This window comes from Rhipicephalus microplus, chromosome 3, assembly GCF_043290135.1.
Source record: "Rhipicephalus microplus isolate Deutch F79 chromosome 3, USDA_Rmic, whole genome shotgun sequence".
NCBI classification, from domain to species: Eukaryota; Metazoa; Arthropoda; class Arachnida; order Ixodida; family Ixodidae; genus Rhipicephalus; species Rhipicephalus microplus.
This window is the reverse complement of record NC_134702.1, coordinates 71172197-71185809: the sequence shown is the minus strand read 5'-3', so window position 1 is coordinate 71185809 and position 13613 is coordinate 71172197. Positions and strand designations below refer to the sequence as shown.

The 13613-nt window shown below is 45.7% G+C and overlaps 1 protein-coding gene across 3 annotated transcripts in view; it reads right to left on the bottom strand.

Annotated features, from left to right (window-relative positions):
* Positions 1-13613, bottom strand: part of LOC142803232 (scoloptoxin SSD14-like) — a 49642-nt gene that overhangs the window by 24545 nt on the left and 11484 nt on the right. For 2 of the 3 annotated variants that reach the window (XM_075888342.1, XM_075888340.1), the window contains 2 exons: positions 3738-3956; positions 2315-2437 (listed from right to left, as the gene is read on the bottom strand). In XM_075888342.1, coding sequence (XP_075744457.1) covers positions 2315-2437; positions 3738-3799 — 185 coding nt within the window. In that variant the 5' untranslated portion in view covers positions 3800-3956. Of the gene's footprint in view, positions 1-1444; positions 1543-2314; positions 2438-3737; positions 3957-13613 lie in introns of all 3 variants that reach the window. The other variant, XM_075888341.1, reaches the window with a different exon arrangement.

Genomic DNA, 13613 nt, shown 5'->3' with positions numbered 1-13613 from the left:
GAAGCAGGACGGTATCGTGTGGTGGCTATCAAGCAGTGTCGGTTGAGCGCTGATTTTTCAGTGTAAACAAGCTCATCACCTCCATAACAGCTTTGGTGGAGCGGTGCTGTGTAATTCACCATCCTAGACCTCGCAGCAGAAGACCTTCGAAGAAGCGAACGCTTAAGCTGGGCTACCACCGAACCACATCAGCATGACGGACGACACAGCAAGCCCGTTGACGGGCTACGCTGCTGCATTCACCAGTGCTACCGAGATGGCGCGAGGTGGCCGTCGAGCTCGACAACCTAACTACTGGGCGCCTGAACCACGGCCATTCTCAGGTAAAACTAATGAAGACGTGGATGCTTGGCTAAAGCACTACGACTGATTTAGCCGCTACTACGAATGGAGCGTGCCGGCAAAGCTCGTGAACGTCATATTCTTCCTTACCCGGATTACTTTGCCTTGGTTTGAGAGCCATGAACATGTGCTCACCACTTGGGATATATTTTTTGAGGAACTGAAGGCCTGCTTTTGCGACAACGAATTCTATGAAAAAGAAAGCTGAGCAAACGCTCTCACATAGGGCTCAGTTGCCCGGCGAAACGTGCACGACCTACATTCAAGAAGCATTGAAGCTTTGCGGGATTGCTGGTGCAAATATGTCTGACGGAAATAAAGTCGCCCATTTGTCAAAAGGCATCGCTAAGGGCGTGTACAATTTTCTCATAACGAAAGAAAATGTGAACACTCCTTCTGGTTTCAGGCAGCAGTGTCGCGCATTCGAGGCTTTGAAGACACGGAGAATTTTACCCAAGTACCGGCGCTTGGACAATGTTCCCAGTGTTGCAAGTATGGACGTCACTACATGCGAAGACATTCCCTTCCTCGTACGTCGGGTAGCTCGAGAAGAGCTCGTACGGCTTCAAGCAGGTGACGCTCACCACCAATGCTCGTTCGCTGCGTGCCCCGAAACACCTCTCTACTGGGTGCGAGAGCACCACGTCGAAAAACGACCACGCACAGAAACCGCAGATTTTACCCCTCAGTTTCCGTCTTCACCGATGGCTCACGGTCACCACCGGATGTCATCATCTTGACGTGCCGCCGCGGACCTCCAACCGTCGTCAACTAGGCATCTGCCAGAAGACTACTATCCACCGTCAGGAAATGTTCCTGCAGAGCACGACCCGTTTCCACGTACTTCTACCACTCCTGCTCCTGCTAATGTATACAAGCCGACAAGTCTCCGTTTGCTACACATGCGGTCTCCCAGAGCATATTTCGCGCTTCTGTCCCGGCCGACCACCTGCACCAACACGTTTTTCGACGTACCCGGCTCGTATGCACGAAACCTGAACCTCTCACCCGGACGACCACGTCCCCGACAGCAATGGCCATTAACATATCTGACACGTATGTGATAGGTACACCTATGCAGAAAAAAGTTTGCACAATTTACCCCTTATACTTGCTGTTTTGTTCTCGCCGAACATCTCCTCTGTGGCATTCGCCGGCGCTGTTTCTCTGGCGATCAAGACTCGCGCTTCTTTTGCTGACCTGGAAAAAAATCACTGCGAATATTTATTCTGAATGTCTTCTGAAAGTGGTGCTCTTGCCGCTCACTTACTTTGCTTTAAACGCTTGCAGCTTATAATAAATATTGAATGCATAAATTCGGGGAAGTTCTGGTGGGCTGTCTTAATTTTCAAGCTATACATTCTTTTCGTACATAATCACTTCATAGCTGCAGTGTGGTGCAAAAGGTAAAAATGAATAAATGAGCGGGATCTCCAATAATGTAAAGGACGACTCTTGGCCACTGTGAGGAATGAGGTAGGAAACGGGCAAGGAGCATAGAGGGAGAAGAGCAGCTTCCCGTCACGCCTTCACACGAGTCACGCGACCTCGCTACTTGAAACAGGCCATTTCGACTACCGTATACCATCAGGGCTTTCTGTGCTTCACGGTATCACTTTATTGAACTTTGTAGAGCGGTCATGTTGGCTTGCAGCAAACGTTGAATCTGCCGTCTGCATTTTGAGAATGTTGTGCATGTACGAATCAGGTGTTCTAAGTCTGCTCGGCACAGCATGTGACAGTGTGTGCAACGCGTAGAAATATTGTCACTCGAAGGTTGGTTAGCTTGCATTAGAAGGTAAAAATAAAACCTCCCTGCAGTCACTGCAACTAGAACTCTCTAGAATACATATTAAAAAACACCAAGGCTTCGTATTATCAACTAGTTTTGGGAAGAGCATTGTTGCACAGTTTGCATGAACTGACAGAGACAATAAATGGTGGGCTCATATGTGGAAAACTTTCATCGTACTCATTATAAATTGTGGCTATGAAGCCTCCTCCAATGCCCATTGAGTGAGGTATGACCACTCCCATGCACAGAAGAGTGGCGATGGCTGCGTCGATCGTGCTCCCGTTCTGTTCATAGATGTGCCTGAGTGGAAAAAGAAAACAGGTACGTAAGTATAGGGAAAAAGTAGTGACTTTCGATATATGGTTAGAATTTCTGCAATACAACCATGACGAAGCCTTGAGATACGGTTTATCTGAAGTCATTCGGACTGTACCATATTTTAAAGAAGTGTTAATTTGCATGCTATAAACATTGTCGCAACAGAAAGCAATTTTCACATATGCGACGAAAGGAGCTAATTGGTTCATGTTGACTTTGCGATGTGCCAAGCCAACGCGATATTTTGGGGTGGGGGGTAGGGGGGGTCGTACACGGTTTTCTATCAGTAAAAATGCAAAACTAGTTGAAGTTTGCGCGTTCTGTTAACACTGTATACTTTGCTTTTTTGTAATCCGTAACGTTTGAACACCGTAAGCGCATAGCCCAACAAATTTTCATATAACATAACACCGCTTGCTTCATATAAGTAAAGTCTGAGAGATGATTTCCTCTCTTCATGACCATTTTTGATGTCTGAAGCAAAAGGGCACACGAAAATAGAAAAAAAACAGAATGCTTGTTTAAATTTTCAGTGAATCGTTGGCAAACCTTTTAAGCCTTATCCTAACTTCTGTACGTGGCGGTCGCTGTTTAACTCCTTCAGTGCGTTTTAAATATCTTTGTCAATGTCCCCCCGCACTGTTTGAGAATCGCCCACTCTACGTAGTGAGACCGTCCACGGACTGACGACATCGTTATGCGTCAAGGCAGTTTTACATCACTGGTTGGCATACGTCATTTGCAGAACTTTTGAAAAAAGCTGACTTTGTATCTTTCAGGATAATACCTTACGTTCGCACTAATTTTAATATGTCTGCGTTGCAAAATATGTTAGCACCGTAATTATTTCTTCAAGTATAAAAAAATAGCGACCACTAGCACTTGGAGGCCCGCGCAGGGATTGGAGCATTGAAGTAGAGCATTCTATAGTTACCACAACGCACGGGTGTAGCCAAGGGAAGGGGGAATAGAAACGCTTTCCCTCTTTTGTGCGTGTGCGTGCAGTGCACGCACATGCACAAATGCACGCGCGAACATAGACAAAGCATGGTTGAACCTTTGGAAAAAAACTTGTGGTTTGGCTTCTGTCACATCATTTTTTAGACAGCTGTACACTACCAAGTTGAATGCGGTAACGAATTTCAAGCTAGTGGTATTTGACACCAATATTGGGCCAATTAAATAGCTCAAAGTTTCAACAGTAGCATGCACAAGATCACAATAATTCGGACGAATGTTTTATGTATTACTACACTGAGTGACAAGCAAATGTTTTCCCCACCTGCTCACGTTTTCACATTGTGCGGCGTCTGTGGTTATTCCCCACTGGCTGTAGTTTCCCATGAAGGATGATGAAGCATTGGCCCGTGGTTGCGCTGTTCCCTTTCCGATTGGACAAGTGTCAATCAGCGTCGACACTGAGTCTGGCACCTCACTGTCATCAGCAGCGGTGATCGCGAAGATGAGGAAAAGTTTAATCGCAGACGATGCGGCCAGTGAACTATGATTAAGGAAAGGGAAAGCGGAATTAATATAAACATACGTCATAGAGAAGAAAGTACGGGTGTCTCACGTGATTTTGGGACCTAAAATTGACGTCAAGTGTCCATTTTGGGTCCCCTATTTTTCTACGATAAAATGCATACACCGCATACACATAAAATCGTCCTGAATGCTAAAGGTACTAAATTTTCTTTTCTGGTAAAAATTTAGCTCACTTAATTGGAAGCAGCGGCAAATCATTGGTGGAACGAACTGCTGATTTGGTTATCTATCTAAATAACTTGTTGACAAACTAAATAAACCTGATGACGATGGCATTTCTGTTTTTTTCGATGCTTGTGCTATCCATCGGGTATTGGTATTTAAATTTCTGGGAGTACTATTCGAATAACATTTGATCCGTCACCCGCTAAAATTCAGCACCTGTTTCCGACGTGGCCGAACCGTCAGCTGAATTATTCAATCATACATTCTCAGCTATATTATCGCTTACGAATTTTGGGTACTACAAGCAAAAGGAACCTATGTAAGCTAAGAGTCTTTCAAAGGCAAGCTGAGCGACACAGAGCAAATTTTGGGTGGCTTGATTAACCACATCGCACCATTCTTCTAAAAATTGAAATAATAAAAGTTGCTTAGCTACATAACCTCACACTTGCTGCGCACATACAATTTGCTGCGTACATACATACACACTTGCTGCATAAATACATAACCTCACACTTGCTGCATACATACACATTGCTTTGCTGTGCAACAAGATTCTTGAAGTCATAGAATACGCTAGGGAGATGGAAAACATTTTAACGTTTGAGAAATGAATCACGAATGTAATAATCCAAACCCACTTATAGGGTGCGTGTGCTGAAGATTTGTAATGTAGGGAATACATTTGTTGTATACATTTTTCTTTATTGTTGTTTTTCATGTTACACACATGTTTTATGTTTTTCAAAATATGTTGATAGTGCTGATAATGTCTTGTATTTACCGCTAAGGACAGCTTTGTTTAAATATTCAACCGATATTTTTTCTTCTTGTTGTAGGGCCCATCTTTTTTTTTTAATAATTTGTGGGTATAATCGTGAAGCGGTAAGCGCTTTAGGACAGGAGGAGAAGAAGCACGAGAGTCGGGGGGGGGGGCAGGAAAGAAGAAAAGGACGAAGTTAGGAATAAAGCAAAGATGGACGCCAGTTCTATACTGAGACTATAATGCTGTTTCGTTCTTTTAAGCAGGAACACTGCATTATTTTGGCGCAGCCGACCATCGAAGCCAACATGTGAGTGATGTTCGTCGTTGACGAGACCTCCGCGGACAAGATAATTGCTGTGTTGGGGGCTGGCTGTTCCCAACGAGGCAGCAGAAGAAGACGGCCGACGGAGACGTACGCGGCCGGCGGGAACACCGACCAGCCCGAACACGCGGGTTGGCGCGAAGCGCTGAAGAAAAGAACAACAACCGCACTCCACGGTTACCCAACGCACACTCATTTTATTTTACAGTCGCCTTGAAATCCTGGATTAAGGTCCCTAGATGAAACAAGGTAGCGTCACTCATTGTTCTCGAGCCGTCCTCCTCACTCTCTCGATTACTCCTCTTTTTCTCTGCCATCCGCGTCTGTAATTAGTGCATTACTTGCACGTGATCTTGCAAATGGCTGGTGGTGTTATTTATTATTATGCAAAAGGTTCAAAACGAGTACGCATGCGCATATGGCTCCAGCCGGATTCTCGCCGTGACCAAAGACAAAATCGTAGCCAGAACATAAACTGAAGAGGAAGAGCGTTTCGGTGTGCGCTAAGTCGACCAAGATTGTTTCGCCATGCTCGTTCAATGCAACATCTGCGTTTTTCAGCAATGCTGCGTTGCCGTAAACAACAGAAAATGGTTTCGCTCTCTCCAACTTACCTCGTGCTTTCCGACATGAAGCGCATTATGAAGTGGAACTATGAACCATTTCACGCGAATGCTTCCGTGCAGCTCCGTCAACGTATGTCGACGCGGATCTGCGAAGCGAGTTCACTTGTCAGTTTTTATTGAAACGCCAGGCGCGCATCTAATGCGTGTCTAGTGCATGCCAGTTGGTACAAATACATGTGGGTATGCACGTATACAGAGCAGCTGTAGGTTGTATTTAACGCACCTTAAGAAACATTTCACTCTTAACCAGTTCCCGCTTGAGCCGAAACGCGCTGCTTCGAGACACCTCACCAGTAGAACTCTCAGTTTTCAGGAAGTTCCCAGCACCGCATCAGAATCACTTGGCATCACGATTGTCCAAATGGGCACATTTAAAAAAAACGCCATCGCAGTGCTGCTGGACGAGTGTTCGTACCAGTCTGGTCGTAGTTTTTTTTTCTTGCGTGTGCACAAGCCGGTTGTAATCAATCGTCACAACGTCACGCCTTGTGGCCACTTACAGGATCCAGCAAGAAGCACGTTCACTGTGTCACAGCACGAACAAAACACAATCGGAGAAGTGGACTAGTTAGAACTGGACGAAATACCGCGGCCGTGGAACTAAAATGTACTACACGAGACGCCATGGCTAGTGGTGTGAAGTATAGAACTGCACGACGTTGCCGGTTGAGTAACGCACATCCCGCTTGCTCTTGTGTTGTGCCGTTTATGTTCATAAAGGTAACTGTTTATTCTACGTCTTATTTCCTTCCTTTTTGTTTCATTTACATCTATTCACCGTAGCAACAGAACCCAAACATTCGCTTTAGGATGAAAGTTTTAAACCTTCTAGGGAGCGCTTCAGGCAAATAAGCGAGGAGGAAAAGGGAGGGTGTCGCTACCTTGAAAACTTGTTTCATCTAGGGACCTTATCCTAGATGCCAGAGCGGCGCCCCCTGGCATCCTCACATGTCATTCCGAAACCGAAACCGACAACCCAGAACACAACAATCATCCCCTCCTCGAAATAAGTTCACCTATACACTAATTATATTTACACATGATCGGTACAAACGTATTATACAAGGTATGTACGTTAGAACACATGAAAATTCAGAGCACGGCACACCTAACTCACACATTATGAGTCCTGAAAATGCACTGAAAAAATGTACAATGGAAGTCCTGAAAATGCACAGAAAAAAATGTACACAACTCAGTACAATATTGATTTGGATGCATTGGACCTTTTCACAGAACAATAATGTTCACAAACAGTAATGAACAAGAGTTCTACATCACGTAGTCTTCGAGCCGATGCGGCTTCTGCCGCTACCGCTTAGGGCGGGCCCTTTTGGGTGTAGAATCAGGTGTCTCTGCACCTTGGTCACTTGTGCTCTGATGTGACACATCAAGAGCAGTAGAAGATTGTGAAGGCTCTGAACGAGCGTTAAAGCTCTTCAATACTTTTGACGCCACCAACGCGTCGCTGACGCCAGCGTCGAGCGATGCCTTCAAGAATGCTGTTGCTTTTGTCGATGAGCATTTTAAAGATGTCTCATGCGATTATCTCGCACGCGTAAAATTCCAAGAAAAACGACAATTGCCTGGCGAGCCAATCACCGAGTTCATTACTTCTCTTCGAACGCTCGCCGCGTCATGCGGCTTCGGCGCGCTCGAGGACGATATGATCCTCATCGTTACTAGATACTTTTTTCAGTTTGCAAACTGCGGCGCCGTGAGTGTCACCTTTCCCTGTACCGGTCAAAAAGCCGCAAGCGCGCCCCCTCTCGGCGGTGCCCGGACCCACGCCGGTGGAGTTACTGCAGTTGTGTTCTTATGCCGGGTGCTGCCTTGTTGCTTTCAAGTGTGCTTCGTAGTCATCACTGTCACTGAGTCCCAGCAAGATTTATTTCGACGTAACTCGCGTAGTGTGTGCTCTGGCTGCAACTTACTACGGTAGCGATCAACGTGGTGCCCGGCGTGGCACCGACGCTGTCAGCGTTGGCGTGATCTGCATGGTGCCGGGTGTTTTTTAATAACTTCAACTCAGCCATCGCTTTCCCTGTGAGCTACACAGCTCACATGTGTCATGTGACGGTTCTTGAATGTGAGAAAACATGCCTCGCTGCTTTGTGACTGGTTGCCGAAGTGGGTACGATTTGACGAAATCCGCGGCCGAAAAGAGACATTTTTTCAAGCCTCCCGCTGACGAGGTGCGCCTTCAACTGTGGTGACGGGCTATACCGAGATCGGATAAGGAACTGACAAGCTCTTGCGCTGTTTGTGACCTTCACTTCCGAGAGGAAGATATTGCGAAGGACTACGTGCACCACGTTCATGGTGACGTAGTTCTCATTCCGCGTGGTAAGTGGGCTCTTAATGAAGATGCTGTGCGGCGCATTTTTCTGGGCTTTACACTTTAACATATCCGGCGTCATTAGATGGCTGTAGTGCGTGGCTCATCGTACAATAATATCGAAGGTTCTACGGGCCAAAACCACGATATGATTATGAGGCACGTCGTAGTGAAGGGCTTTGGAAATTTTAACCACCTGGGGTTTCTCTAACGTGCACCTGAATCGAAGTGCATAGCCCTCTAGCATTTAGACTTAATGCTGTGGCCCACTGTCAATGGTTTTTTTTACATAGGCAATCGAATTTTAAAGAACAGGAACGCAAAAGAGCTGTATGAACAGAAGTCCCGCAAGATTCGGGCATCGCGCTCACGTCTCTGCCGTGTGGCATCGCCTTAGCGGCTCAACTGGTGATTTACTTGCACACTCGTAATAACCTTCGCTCACCCTCTCGGGAAATAACTCCCATTACACAAAATTAACCGCGTAAATTCCGTTTAACATTGCGCGAAGGCTCCGTTACGATGCGGCGACCGGTCAAATGGCGTCGGAAGCGCCACCTAGAGAGCGGGAAACGAAGGGGGCCGCGTTTCGCCGCCGCATCCCGGCGGAGTTTGCAAACTGAGGTAATCTAGTAACGTTGATGATCCCATCCTCGTCGCCATTGCTGTATTGGGGGCTGGCTGTTCCCAACGAGGCAGCAGAAGACGGCCGACAGAGACGAACGCGGCTGGCGGGAACACCGACCAGCCCGAACACGCGGGTTGGCGCGAAGCGCCGAAGAGAAGAACAACAACCGCACTCCACGATTCCCCAACGCACACTCGTTTTATTTTACAGTCGCCTTGAAATCCTGCATGCCAGACGGGCGCCCCACGGCATCCTCACATGTAATTCCGAAGCCGAAACCGACAACCCAGAACACAACAATATTCTTTTCGAAGGACCAAGTTCAAGATGAAGCAGCGGTGGACCTACCTCGTGAGCTCGGCTCGGAAGAACTCGTGATTCTGGTTGTGGGAAAAGCAGCCGTGGGCACTACAGAACTACGACGGAAAGGTGCTCTAAAAGTGAACTTGCGGGTGGCGGCCTTCTACAACCTAGTTCTTGAACCAGCGCGTCAAAGAGACTCAGGATCATGGTCTTTGACGGAAGAGGTGAGCCTCGTTTTTAAAGCTCTTCAGCTGCAACATTAACAGATTGTGCAACAGAACCAAATAATGACATCCCTTATAAGCTCTCTGAATGCTCTGAAACCGGTGACTAAATTCGTAGAGCCTGATGCATTCGACGGTATGTCTTCAAGTCCAGAAAGTTGACTAGAGTTTTACGAATATGCCCCTGAAAAAAACAGGTGGCTCTCTGATGAGAATAAAATCACTAACATGCGTGTTTACTTGAGAGGTGCTGCGTTCAAGTGGCATAAAATATGCATTCAGGAAGACAGTGACGACTCTGGGAATCAGTAAAAGAAGAAATTTTTGACTGCATTCGGAAGCAATCCAGTACATAGATGGAGTACAGCACTTAATTTCACGTCCAAGCAAAGCTCCCTTGTCGAGTACTTCTTCGAGAAACGCCATCTTTGAAAGCCAGCTGAGCCTTTGCTTCCATCTACGGCCGTAGTAGCCTTAGTAACACATGGATTACACACTGAAGTCTTCAAGCAAGTGCAAATACGGTCAACAAGAACTCTAGATGACCTCCTGGAGTGTCTTCAGAATATACCATCAACTTTGGAAACAAGCATGACCCTCCTAGTTCAACCAGCTGTTTCAGTCGGAGTAAAGCGGACTCGTCAAGTCGCGATCAGCGAGAACCAAGCCACCTCGCAAGTAGCACGGATAACTTGACCTGGCGCGCTCCAAGAGGTCGAGTGAATAATATCGACACTGAAGCTGAGGAGGATTTAACAAAAAACACTCCAATAAATGAGGGTGAACAGTCCCTCCCGATGACTTCAAGTGAGACAGTTAATGTAAGTAGCTCTAGCCTACTTCACATTCCCGTCAAAGTAGGAAACAAGCTGATGATGGCTCTCGTAGACAGCGGTGCATCTATATCAATTATAATTGCTAAGATGGTGGATGCACGTCGCGTGCGTAGTGGAAGAGTCCTACGGGTACAAGGCTATGATGGGAAAGAAAAGTTGCGTGATCAGTGGGCCTTTGTAAACATCGAGTTCCAGGGCCAGAAAAAAGACAGCGAAGTGTTGGTGGTAGAGGGGGTGACGTACAACTTTTTGCTATCAAGAGCAGATATAAAGAAATTATAGATCAACGTATACTGGCATGATGTGGTTCTAGTCGAGGCCGTAGCAAGCAACGAGACATATCAAGGTACACAAGATAACCTACGAGTTGTCGAGTGCACGGAGGATGTCGCAATGACCTACCCTGAAACTGTATACACAGAAAGCTATCTTCAGATGATGAAGTCATACAAGGTTCCTTTTGAACTCGCTCACAAGACCGTCATCTGAAAATCACCTTACAATATGTCAAGAGAGCGAAAGATTTTGCTCAAGAAAGAGTTGCAATAAATGCTACATGCTGATATCATACGACCATCGGTGTCACCCTTCGCTTCTCTCATAACAATCGCACCGAAAGAAGACGGAACCTTCAGATTATGCACCGACTACAGGGTTCTCAATCGTCACACAGAACTCATATCATTTCCCATGCCGAAGATCGACACACTTAAAGATGAGAGTGGTGGTTTCAGACATTTTTCCCGCATTGATTTATGCAAAGGCTTCTGGCAGATCCCACTAACCAAAGAAACAAAAATTTACAAAGCTTTTATCACGCTATTTTATCTTTACGAGTGTAACCGGCTTCCTTTCGGTTAGAAAAACTTACCAGCGTGGTTCCAGAAGATCATGAACAGCATGCTAAAGTCATTCCTTAGTGTTTTCTGTAATGTGTAAATAGACGACATAATAGTCTTCTCCAAAACGATGGCTGATCATCAGGACCATCTGTCTCATGTGTAAAACGCCTTGAGCTTAACACATCTCCATGTTAGTTTTAAGAAGAGAGCATTCTTTCAGCAAAAGGTAATGTTTCTTAGACGAGTCTTCGATAGGGACACCGAAAACACGAAAAAAGAGTCCGTCGAGATCTCCCAGTTGAAGAAACCATATGACGTCCATTCACTGCGTGTGTTTTTGGGATTGGCAGCACATTTCTTATCTTTCATAAATCACTTTGCTGTCAAAACTAGATGTCTCACGCGTTTAACACAGAAAGACGTCACCTTTAAATGGTGTGACGAGTGTGAGAGAGTCTACCGTGACTTGGCGCACAGAACCTTCTTGGCCTTCTGACCCTGTCCTACGCCTACCAAACTTAACTTTACCTTTTAAAGTGAACACTGACGCCTCAAATTATAGGACTGGTCCAGTGTTGCATCAAAAATGTATTGAAGGATCCAGCCGAGAAAAGCGACACGTAGTAGGTTACTACAGTTACACGTTCAAGCCATCTGAAACTAACTACACTACTGCAAAAAAGGAAGCCCTGGCCGTTCTGAAGGCCATCGGGTACTTCCGTACGTTCCTGGTAGGTCTAAAATTCACTTTGTTCACCGATCACCAGGCCTTCACTCATCTCTTGAATATGACCCAAACTAAAGGACTTATTGCTATATGGGTGAATTACTTGAAGCAATTCGACTTTACCTGTTCTTGCCGACCAGAACCACTTTTAATCGACGCAGATGCTCTATCAAGGTTGATGGTACGAAGCAACACAGAACAATCCGAAGAAAAGAATGAAGTGAAGCTGTTGGTAGGCTCCGAACAACTGGTTTTTACTGAAGGTCGCTATCAAGTCCCACCGACACTTGTTTCCAGAGTCCTTTATTTGTACCACGATAGCCCAGAATCTGGAAGACATGGCGGATTTTGGCGCATCTACAACAAATTGGTTAAGAAATATACATGGCCTCACATGATGAAAGATGTCAGTCAGTGCGTTCGTTCCTGCCAAGTGTGTCAATTACACAAATTCAAGTACAAACAGCCCACGGATGCTATGATAGTACCTTGCCACTCGAACGTGACTTTCGAAGTAGCTCACCTGGGTTTCGCCGAACTATATAGGAAGCGGGAAGGAGTCAAGAAAACGTAAGCTTTTCTTCTGGCCATAGATGAATGCACGAGGATGGTCGCGGCTCGAGCAGGAAAAGAAGATGCAAATAGCGCCATAACCCTCCTCGAAAGAGACATGTTTAAGACTACACGGTCAATCGTATGCGATAATGGCCCTGCGTTCAAGAGCAAAAAGCTAGCAAGATAAGCTCGGGATCACAATATATCGATCAAGTTGTGTGCTCCATACGATCCCTCAGCGAATGGGCTGGCAGAACGTGCCATACGGGACGTGAAACAGTAAATCAAGATGTACGATAGTTTTCCTGGTGGATGGAAGTGTTCTTTGGAAGCCGCCGTGAAAATCATAATCGATCTTATATAACTGGCTTGGGGTGCAGTCCACGGTACGCTTCTTCAGAAGAAACCCTTAATCCACAGGCAGACCGCGAGTTGGAACACTTGGAAAACATCAAGATTGTCGAGGAGAGGCAAGAAAAATCACAGGAGGAGGGATACCGAAGTATAATGAAAAAAAATTTCGACAAGAGAGGCATCGAGCAGACATGCCACACATTCAAGTCACCGACCTCGTACTAGTGAGGAAAAGATTAAGATATGACAGTGCCAAATTTTATGGTCCTTACTCTGTGACCAATACAGCCACCCAGAACGGAATTTCGAAGACTGTCTGGTACACTGGTGAACGAGCATCAGTCGAATGTGCTTTAATTGGAAATGTCTCTAAATATTGCCCCAGGAGGGGTAATTAAAACAAACTGGGAAAGGTGAAGCTGTATGAGCCTTGGGGCAGGAGAAGAAGAAGCATGAAAGCCGGGGGCAGGAAAGAAGAGAAGGACGAAGTTAGAAATGAAGCAACGATGGACACCAGTTTTGTACTGCGGCTACAATGCTGTTCCGTTCTTTCAAGTAGAAACACTACATTTCTATGTACTGCTTTGCTATACCTGCCCGAGGTGCCTCACGAAGAGTGGGCCAAGTCGTTCTTTTAGTTTGCCCCCTTCGTGAGCCTATTTATGAAAAATGCCAAAATAAGTAAATAAATAAAAATACACCAAGTAATATAAAAAAATAAAGTCATCATTTTTACACGTTTACCTAACCACACATGAGTAATAGAGTCTAAGATATAACCACTTCGAAATTCCGCTTTGTACAGCAAAGTACGGAACTAATGAACTTGAATGCCTGATACATATTATTTCTAAATGAACATCCGCAAGTTCTAAATCATGTGAATGAAACTATGTCCAAATATGTGTTTAGGCGTGACGCTAAGTC